The sequence below is a fragment of the Cynoglossus semilaevis genome, chromosome 1 (genome assembly GCF_000523025.1).
Source record: "Cynoglossus semilaevis isolate Cse_v1.0 chromosome 1, Cse_v1.0, whole genome shotgun sequence".
NCBI classification, from domain to species: Eukaryota; Metazoa; Chordata; class Actinopteri; order Pleuronectiformes; family Cynoglossidae; genus Cynoglossus; species Cynoglossus semilaevis.
Window position 1 is genome coordinate 23,673,100 of NC_024307.1, and position 10,642 is coordinate 23,683,741.

The window sequence follows — 10,642 nt, forward strand, 5'->3', positions numbered from 1 at the left end:
GATTTTCTCTGTGGACTTTGGTCTGTGAGCTAAAATCACTGGCAGTATCTTTTTCTAATCTGCTTTACTCTTGTCCTTTTAACTGTCTTTTTGACTAACGGCAAGTTCCCTTTGAAGTCTGTATGATTTATTTTTTTATGCTCAAAGGAACTAAGATAAAGATAAAAATACAAAAGCAGTGGCTAAAAGTTTCGAACTTGCCCTTTATCTGTATCCTTTCTAAAAGCCTTACCCACCTGGTTTCCTTTAAGCCAATCCATGCTTCCATCAGCAGCTGATTGTTGTCAAGTTTGATCAGAGTGATCAGTGAAGGGGCTGCAGCTGAGTGTGTGTGTGAGAGAGAGAGAGAGAGAGAGAGAAAAGAATGAAAGAAAAAAGATGTGAAGTTGATGAGGGTTAAACTTGACCAGTGTTTAGGACAGACTGAGAGGTTGGAGGTCAGTGGTGATGAAAGCTGAGACAGGAGGTGGACGAAGATGAGGATGATGATGATGATGAGGATGATGTTTGTCCTTCCTCCTGCTCTTCTCTGGTTTCTTCTTCTTCCTCTTCTTCTCATATTTCCTTCCTGGACAAACAGTGTCTCTACTGTATCTGCAGTGTCGGCTCTCACACTGTAAATAAACCATTCTTCCACCTGAGGATCGGCCTTCTCCACACCTGTGTCCAGGAAACAGTCTCTGAGGTAAAGACTCCTCTCTGTTGTCAACATCCAAAGATGCTGCTGCTACAAAACAAACAAACCTCTAACTGTGATTCACAACAAACTTTTAACTCCACAGCAGCTACGTTTAATGTTTTTCTTCAGTTGCATTTTGGTTTTTTAGATGTATGTAATAGTTGTGACTTCCAGGTTAATTTTGTGTGTTTTTTATGGCACATAAAACAATTTAGCTTCTTGCTGGCTGCCTTAAACTTATTTTGGCCATTTTTAAAATACTTTTGTTTTTGTTTTTTGTCAATGTGAGGTATGTTTATAAAATTGTTCATATAAAAGAAGCTTCATTAATTATTGTTCTGATGGTAAAATCTACCATCAGAACAACAGTCACATTATTTAAAATGACTGCAGGTTTGTTTCCCTCCTTGCTGTAACTCTTCACAGCTAAGAGCTAACACTTTGTTTTAGTGATTCCGAATGCAAAAATAATTAAAAGCTCAGTTGTTACTGTAGGCATTAGACAGCAGGGGGCAGCATTGTCATTTTCAACAACGCATTCCCTTTCTGTGCGTGTGTGCGTGTGTCTGTTTTGACTCAGACTCAGCACAAATGCCTCCCAGTCATCCCTGAGGTCCTGACCTGGTCCTGTTCTGACCTGGATGTGTTATCTTATGTTGTAAGATGAACAGGAAGTGAGAAGGGTCAACGATGGTGATGTCACACTCATGTTCACTTCATTAGGTCAGGTGGTCAGGTGGTCAAGGGTCAGAATCAGGCTCAAAACAAAACTAGGGTCTGATCATTCATTTGGTCAATTTGGTGCTAACTCTGTACAGAAGTCCATAGAGAAAACGAGTGATTTAAGGCGACAGACGCAGCAGTTGTTGGTCCACTGCTGCTTCCTTCACTAAGTTCAAACCTTAACTTATGACTGAGTGTTGGCAACGACCTGAATATCGTGAATCCTCTGGGTCAGAGGTCAGGGTGTTATCCTCATCTGCAGCTGCCGTGATGACAGACACTCTCCAGACACACACACACACACACACACGTTTTATTAGATGTCACTGGCTGCTCCTGGTGAAAACAAAAAGACCAAGTGTTAATTTTTTCTGCTAAAGCAACAAATCTTTGTATTTCTCCTGGTCCAACTGTCTTGTTCCTGCTCAGTTCAGGTGGCTTATGTTTTTTGTTTTTTTTTTAACATAAATTTTCTCCTCATTCATTCATGTATCTTACATCATGTCTTTTCTTCTCTCTCCTGTGTTCTCCTCCCCTCTCTGTTGTTTATCTTAGGAGCTCCTCCTCCTCTTTCCTCCTCTCTTTTCTCCTCCTCTAATTCCATCCACTCTCCACTCTGCTCAGATTCATGTCTGTGTTTCTGACTGAGGACTGGATTAAAAGCCAAATCAGGAGCCTGCTGTCCATTTGAACTGAGAGTAAGTGACTCTGTGTGTGTGTGTGTGTGTGTGTGTGTGTGTGTGTGTTTGATCCATATCTTTCTGGTTTCTCTGACTCTGTCTGTGGTTGTTCTGTCAAGGACCCTCTGTGTCAGTAGTTGTTAACCAGCAGTAGAGACCGAGTTTCTACAGGTGTACAGCAGTTTGAGGTTGTCTCCTGTGAAAAGAGTAAATATTTGACATTTTTAATCTGTTTTGAATCGTATAAATATTCATGAAATAAGGTGTTGGACAAACGAGACAGAAGTTAAAAATAAATAAGAGTTAATGATTAGTTGTTTCACTTGATTAATTATGTTGGAACTTCTTCATATGGATAAAAAAGCAGTGGACTCCAGACTCCTATTGGCTCCTCCAGCTGCCAATCAAGTCCTGTTTTATCTTCTGTTTCCCTCTTAATATGACCCTCAATAACAAACTGAAGGAAAACAGGAACTGGACTGGAGGACGTTGACTGACTTTAAAAATACTGACACTGACTCACAGTAGACGCGTAACGTTTAAAACTATCAGAGTCTCCATCTAGTGGCTGACACCGGTAAAATGTACAAATCACTTATTGTCTCTTGTAACTTTTCTAACAGAAAACTGATGTTTGTAAACCACTCTCGCACCCACTGACCATTGATAAAATCGTGAATTTCAGCTCACAGACACAGGAACTGACCCACTGCTGCTTCCTGTGGTCATCACTGCTGAATGATATTGAATTGGATATTGTTGATCCTCCTGCCCTGCTAACCATCTCTTACCGTCAGTCATGACCACACCGTTAGAGCAAAAACAAAGCTTCTTTATCCTTTAACTCCTTTGATGTGTTTTTAATGCAGTGAAGAGTGTGATTTACGGTGGTACAGTAACTCACACTCTGTTGACGTCATCGTCAGTAAACTCTGGGCTAAATGTGGACAAACAAAGGGGTTAATATGACGTTAAAACAGCGCGGAGGAGCCGAGAAGTGAGAGGTTAGTGAGTCAGAGCGGCAACAGTAGCATCTGTTAACAATCACAGCACAGTCTGAACATTTATCACTGGATCTGAGAACACAATAACAAACAGCTCACCCACGAGGCAAGGAACCACAGGACACGCACTTTCACAGCACTTTGCAGCGCTTCACTGCACTTTACAGCTCATTAGCAGGTCACAACAATTTACAGCAATATACAAAAATTTACATTCCTGCGTTAGTTCTATGCAGAACTTCACAGCCATCTTCAGAAATAACAAAGACAGATTGTTAGCAGTTTACTAGGTTACATCACTGCACATCACGCAGCCACAATCTTCACAGCTTGTTACGGCTTGTTACGGCACTAACTGCGGTTACAGCAGTTTACTTCGATAACATGAACAGTACATAGACTAAACAGAGGGAACTTGCTCAGAACATCATCAGCCCTTTGTGGACTTTTTTTGCTTTAATCTAAAACAAACTTTTATTCAAGAAAAACCAGGTCATCCTTCAGTGTAACCCTCCCCAGGCTTCAGGAATTATATAAGCATCATAGTACAGTTGAAACAGTACCACAGCGGCACAGGCCCTGGGGTGTGGAGCTGACTCTGCTTGTGCTGACTCCTCCTCTGCTTCACTGCTCACAGATAATAAAGCTGATGATCAGCAGCTCCTTCTCCAACCACTCTGTGTCAAACTGAAGATTAAGAACTGTTACATAAACCAAGCTGCCGGTGTTTACACTTCACTCCTTACATCAGTGAAAAGGGAGCTGTCCAGAGCTGCTTCCTGCTGCACAGGGACGAGCACTCCTCTGGTCACTCCTCTGGTCACTCCTCTGATCTTATCACACTCGTGGTTGCTCCTCTGTACACTCCTGTTAGTCAATGGCTTCTAGATCGATAGATAGACAGATAGCACTTTATTAATCCCTCTGGAGTTCCCTTCAGGAAACTTAGGTCATTTCTATGGTCACTCCTGTGATGACACCGTGAATCACTCCTTTGATCTGATACCTGCCCTGATCACTCCTCTGGTCATTCCTTTGATCTGAACACTCCTATAGTCTCCTCTGATCACCCCTTTCCTCTGATCAATCCTCTGATCTGATACCTGCTCTGATCACTCTGCTGGTCACTCCTTTGATCTGAACACTCCTCTAGTATCTTCTCTGATCACTCCTCTCCTCTGAACGCTCCCCTTGTCACTCCTTTGATGTGATCACTCCTCTGATCACTCCTCTATTATGGAGCATGGTTGTCCAGAAGTGTTGTTCCAGCTTTGGAAGTGGGTCTAGCATACAGTAATACTCCAGTCTACTATAGACCTGAGTCGGTCTGTAATTGGTTGCACTCTGGAGAAGGAAAGTGAGCTGTTCATGAACTGTTTTTTTTTTTATTTTTTTATCATTATCAAACACGGTCATTAAATGTTCAGCAGCCGTGGATGAAATGTGCAGATACAACACTTTCAGTCAGAGTCAGTGGGTCTTGTCCTGCTGCAGGCTGCGTCCTTCTGAAGCAGACTCATCTTCTCCATCGTGTTTGAATCACTTTCACTCAGGGGAGAGTTTGTTTCAGTCCCATTTAAATGAACTAAGTGGGTTTATACAGGGGGCGGGGGCATACCCAGGGGCCACGGAGGGAAACTGATAGAGATCCAGGACATCCTGCTGCCAAAACTAACCAACAAGACTTATTTACTGCTTTTTAAATGGAACCAGTGTCTGCACCGACTGATGTGGTTCCAGTCCACCTGAGGGAGAGCAGGGACAGGAACCAGTGATTGAAGAGCAGAAAGTGTTGTGCTGAGTGTGGGGAGATGTTGTGACCGCAGCCCAATGAAACCCAGAAGAACCTGGAGCCAACATGGAGGTTCAGAGCTGCTCCAGGTTCAAACAGAAGATGTTGATGACAGCGTTTGGGTCAGAGGAGTCTGTACATAACACAGTTACTACTACATTGACCAGGGGCTGCATTCAATGAGCTCAGCAGCAGTTGTTGTTGTTGTTGTTGTTGTTGTTGTTGTTGTTGTGTGTGTCTGTTGGTGAAACAGACGTCGGTCAGTTCCAGCGCTCTGTGAAAAAAGTTTCAGCAGCATCTAGTTATGGAAGAACATGGAAGTTTCTAGTGGCTGATTTCTTTTGACTGTATTTCCTGCTGCTGATCTAAGGCAGTGGCAGTCCCCAACATATTTTGCGCCACAGAGTGATTAAATGTCTGACATTTTTTTCACGGACTGGCCTTTAATAAAATGATACGACCAGCATAAAAACTGGTATTCTCTAAATATAATAATAAAGCTGTGTGTGTGTCACTTTATTGGCAGCGTCCTGGTAACATCCAAACATCAGACGTCTCCTCGTCTTGCTGCTCCTCTCTGAACTCCTCTGGCTTCTGTCCTCCAGGCCAACCACACTGGAACCGCCATGTTGGGCCAAAGTGTTCGGCTCCAGCCGGTACCGATCCAGAGCCTGTCAGAACTGGAGCGAGCCCGCTTACAGGAGGTGGCGCTGTACCACCTGGAGGAGCTGGACCTGGAGTTTAAGATCAGCATCCCAAAAGGTTGGACCAAAACACAAACAGTTGTTCTGGGTCAGTGTGTGTGTGTGTGTGTGTGTGTGTGTGTGTGTCAGGGTATATCTGTGTGTGTGGATCCTCAGAGATCTGTGTGTGTGTGTGTGTGTCAGTCAGGGTATATCTGTGAGACTGATCACAGGGTCTGACAGAAAAGAACAACTGTGTGTGCAGCTCGGACCATATTCTCAGACTGCTGTTCTCCGTGGAGTCGTTGACCTCTGACCTCCTGTGAACAGTGTTTCAGAGAAACACCGTTACATCAAGGTTTTCTTTCACTGATCTCCAGCAGATTCTCAGAGCTCTGACTGTTTTTCCACTGAACTCCCACACCATGTTTTAAACTAAACAAAAACCACTGAAGAAGAAACGGCATCACACGGCCTTTACAGTAAAGAAGTCCACAGAGAAATCAGGGATTTAAAGGCACAGTGACAGCAGTTGATCAAACGTGACGTTTAGAGATAATTGACGGCAGATTGTAGTTCCTCTGTGATAATCTGTGGTTCACACAGCGATCAACTGCATCTGGTCAAGATTAGGTGAATTAGTATGTGTTTGTATTTATTCTGAGGACACAGAGACAGTGTCTGGTTATTTACTCTCTTGTTTACGCCATCGGTGCAGGAACAAACAGTTCCTTCAGTCTGAGCTCCAAGTCAAGTCGGGGGAATGTTCTTCCCCTTCATTCCTTCCCTGGGGTGAACTGAAATCTTCTGCCTCAGTCTGTGGCTCCTCCACCACACCGCCGTTCCCCCGTGTCTGATGTTTGTGTTGACAGAAAAAAGAAAAGAGCAGGGGGAGAAAAAGGGTGGGAAAGACAAGGAAGGATAGAGGAAAATAGGAAGAACAGGAGGAACAAATTGGAGGAGAACTGAAGGTGTGTGTGTGTGTGTGTGCGCGCCTACGTGTTTGGATTCAAGTGTTCATTCTGATAATAAACGTTCATTTCCTGTGCTTGTGGGAACTCCACTCCATTATTCCCCAAAGACCAGCAGTTTATTTAAATCCTCTCAAAGGATGGAGGGAAAACAGACAAATGAAAAGGGAGGTGGAGAGAGGAGAAGAGAGGAGGAGGAGGGGGGAGGGAGAGGGAGGAGGAGGAGGAGGTCGAACGTAAGAGAAGAAACACTGGAAATGAAGAAAAACTGAAAACAAGTGTTACATTTTAACTTTACTCTCCCCTCTCCTTCTCCTCCCCTGTCCTTCACCTCCCCTGTCCTTCACCTCCCCCCCTCACCTCCCCCTCCTTCACCTCCCCCCCTCACCTCCCCCTCCTTCACCTCTCCTCCCCTTCTCCTCCCCCCTCCTTCACCCCCCCCTCCTTCACCCCCCCTCTCCTTCTCCTCCCCCCTCTTTCACCTCCCCCGTCCTTCACCTCCCCCGTCCTTCACCTCCCCTGTCCTTCGCCTCCCCTGTCCTTCGCCTCCCCTGTCCTTCGCCTCCCCTGTCCTTCACCCCCCCCTCCTTCACCTCCCCCCCTCACCTCCCCCCCCCCTCACCTCCCCCCCCCCTCACCTCCCCCTCCTTCACCTCTCCTCCCCTTCTCCTCCCCCCTCCTTCACCTCCCCTCTCCCTCCCCTCCCCTGTCCTTCACCCCCCCCTCCTTCACCCCCCCCTCCTTCACCCCCCCCTCCTTCACCTCTCCTCCCCTTCTCCTCCCCCCCCCCTCACCTCCCCCTCCTTCACCTCCCTCTCCTTCACCTCCCCCCTCCTTCTCCCCCCCCCCCCCCCCTTCCCCTCCCCTCTCCCTCCCCTCCCCTGTCCTTCGCCTCCCCTGTCCTTCACCTCCCCTGTCCCTCCCCTCCCCTGTCCTTCACCTCCCCTTTCCTTCACCTCCCCTGTCCTTCACCTCCCCCCCCCCTCACCTCCCCCTCCTTCACCTCCCTCTCCTTCACCTCCCCCCCTCACCTCCTCTAGAACATGTTTCTCTGCCGACTCCTGACTCCAGTCTGAAAACTGAACTGAAGAGTTTTTTTTCTTCTTCTTTCTCCACAGAAACACAGAAACGTAGAAAATCTCTGCGCAGGAAGTTTGACTCTTTCTCCAGGGAGAAGAAGGAGCAGGGTGAGTGGTGTCTCCTCGCTCCTCCTTATCAGTGGGTATGTTTAGATGTCCTCCTCTGGTGGACTCTGAGGAACAAAGTCCTCTCTGTTGGAGAGGAAACTCCATCAGTTCTGCTGACGTGAGTTGGTTCAGAACAGCTTTCCTCCTTCTGACAACAACACACTATCACGATCATCTCTGTCAGACATCTTCCACACCAAAGTCCATGGAGAAAATCAATGATTTTAACTCACGGGGACTCAGGAGCTGCTGGTCCGCTGCTGCTCCCTGTGGTCAGTTTGTGTCACTGGAGTAAATTTGGAAAGAGGATTTGAAGCTGTCAGGTGGTAGTGTAACACATTTAGTGAGCATAGGGATGAAGGCAGCAGGACAACCAACAGCTGCTGTGACTCTAGAATCACTGAATTTCTCTATGGACTTCTGTATGAGAGGGTGAGTTTCCTCAGATTACTCTGGACTACAGCTGAAGTCAACGTGAGGATTTAAATCCTTTATTCAGCGTCTTAGCTGTTAATGAAGACGGAACATGAGGAGCTGGCAGAGCGCCCCCTGGCTCTGACTGAAGGTCATGAGAGTGCTGGACTAAAAAGTTCCTCAGGTGACAGATTAATCCTCAGTTAAGAAGATAAATCCCAGAGAGGAAGCTGAGGACTGATCTGCAGAGGAACGCTGCGCTCCTCACTGGTCTCTTCATAGGAAAAATGAAGGAAAATTCTGGATTCTCTGGAAATTATTTTGTTCATGTGTGTGCTTGTTTTTCAAGTCCTTCTCATTCCCAGAGGAGGAGGATTTTCCTGCAGCTGCTCTGCTGATGAGGCAGAAACAGACTTCAGGAAAATCCACATTTAAAAATATCCGCGATGAGTTTTTGTTTTTGTTCAGGAACAGTGAGGTGAAACGAAGCAGTTTGGTTCAATTCTGTTCTCTTAATCAGAACTATTATGTTTTAAATACAGTATTTAGTATACAGTATTTAGTATTTAGTATTCCCTTTACAAGTTTGTTTCACACATATAACTGATAAACATAATTCAAACTTTATTTTTTTCCTGAGGGTCAATTAAATTCAGCAGTCGTGCATACAAACATACATTTAAACATCAAGTGTATAAATATGTCCAAACCCCCCCAAAAACCCAAAGTGAATCTGTCCTCTCCTCAGAAACCGCTCCGAAGGCCTTTGGAATTCCACTCTCCCAGGTCATCGCCAACGACCACGCCTACAAGCGTCGTCAGGATGCAGTGAAGGAGAGCAGACGGGATTGTCTGGACCTGGAGGCCACCATCCTGAGGTTCAGAGCCGAGAAACAAAAGATGTTCTTTAATGGTACCAAGGCACCAGGCCCTGACTCTGTGGAACCGATCATAGACCCTCACCACAAACCACTGTCACCAACCTTCCTGGACAACAGCGGACGAGGACACAGGAGGGTACGTTTCCAAAAACCTAATCTGGATTAGGGATTAAATATCCCACAGACTACAGGAAAATCTTTTAGGAAAATCTTTTCCTTAGTTCTCCAGATTCCCAGGATTAATGGATGGAAACATTTTTTTTAAATAAATAATTACTAAACCACAAAATAAGATTTAAAGCCAAAATTGCCTTTTATTTATTTATTTAATTATTTTTAAACTTTATTTTATTAGTTTTTATGGGCATCTATGGCAAAACACAATGGTGGTCTTCAAAATTAAGAGCTGACTAAATCAGGTCATGGGTTCGGGTTACAGTGTCACCGTGCAGAGACATCAAGTTTAAAAAGGAAAAGTCCAAATGTATCCACATAGAAAGTACATCCAAAGGCAAACTCATCTTCCATCTGTGTAGGTCCTCCATCTTTTCCAATATTGATCACCTTTTCCGGTGCGTGACCTCAAGGAAAATGTCAATCTTTCCATGTTGTAAATTTCTTCAACTATTTGTATCCAGTCTGAATTTGTCGGGGATTCGTTACTCAACCCTTTCCTGGTTATTGCCTTTTTGCAACCTGCCAAAATGATTGTAATAGATATCTGTCTTGTTTATTTATATTAGCTGGTGTGTTTGCCAAATATACAACACCAAAGGTTGCCTTTTATTTATTTTAATTTTTTATGGCAAAAATCTGATGAGAAACATTCCTGAACAGTGCAGGAACTTTGACCTTTGACCTGCAGCACAAACTGGAAACCAGAGCTGGATCCAGAGCTGGTTTCCAGTTTCTGCCAAATAATAGGTGTGTGGGTGTGTGTGTGTGTGTGAGAGAGAGAGAGAGAGAGAGAGCGAGCACAAATGAATCATGAACACGTGTACTGTTGTTGGTTGATCATTTAATCATCTCCACAACTTGAAAAAAGTTTAAAATAATTTATTTTTAGCTGAACTCAACCAGAAGTTGTTTTTTTCCTGTTGAGGATTTCTTTGTTTCTTTAGGATCTGAATGAGATCATGTTTGAAGATTTGATTCTCCTCAGTTCCTTTGTCCTCACCCCTGGTTCTTCTCCCTCCTCTTCCTCCCCTCTCCCTCCTCTCCCTCCTCTCCCTCCTCTCCCTCCTCTCCCTCCTGCTTGGCAGGGAGGTCTGTCAGTCGACTCCATCTCTGACCTTGTAGAAAGTCAGTCCCGCCTGTTGGAGGCGCTACAGCTCTCTCACCCTGCCGAACTGGAGTTGAAGAAGTCCCTGAGCAGTGGAGCTGGCTCTTCAGAGACCAGGACCCAGACCAAACTGAGTCTCAACCCCATTTACAGACAAGTCCCACGTGTTGTGGACCACTGCTGCGCCCACATCCTCACCTACGGTCAGAGAAGTCGCCACACAATCGACAGGTTCACACAGAACACAGTGGTGGTTACGTTCAAGGTCTTATGAAGCTGTAGATTCACCAGAGGCCGACTGTACTGTACTGTACAGTACTGTACCGTACTGTACTGTAATGCACCG

General features: G+C 45.3%; 1 protein-coding gene across 8 annotated transcripts in view; it reads left to right on the plus strand.

Annotated features, from left to right (window-relative positions):
- Positions 1–318: 318 nt before the first annotated feature.
- The window catches only part of arhgap36 (Rho GTPase activating protein 36), a 14,175-nt gene continuing 3,851 nt past the window's right edge, over positions 319–10,642 (plus strand). For 2 of the 8 annotated variants that reach the window (XM_025060477.1, XM_025060697.1), the window contains exons 1-6: positions 319–685; positions 1,958–2,100; positions 5,405–5,640; positions 7,651–7,719; positions 8,882–9,150; positions 10,277–10,499. In XM_025060477.1, coding sequence (XP_024916245.1) covers positions 5,505–5,640; positions 7,651–7,719; positions 8,882–9,150; positions 10,277–10,499 — 697 coding nt within the window. In that variant the 5' untranslated portion in view covers positions 319–685; positions 1,958–2,100; positions 5,405–5,504. Of the gene's footprint in view, positions 686–1,957; positions 2,101–2,284; positions 3,087–5,404; positions 5,641–7,650; positions 7,720–8,881; positions 9,151–10,276; positions 10,500–10,642 lie in introns of those variants that run through there. The other 6 variants (XM_025060509.1, XM_017038840.2, XM_025060551.1 and 3 more) reach the window with 6 other exon arrangements.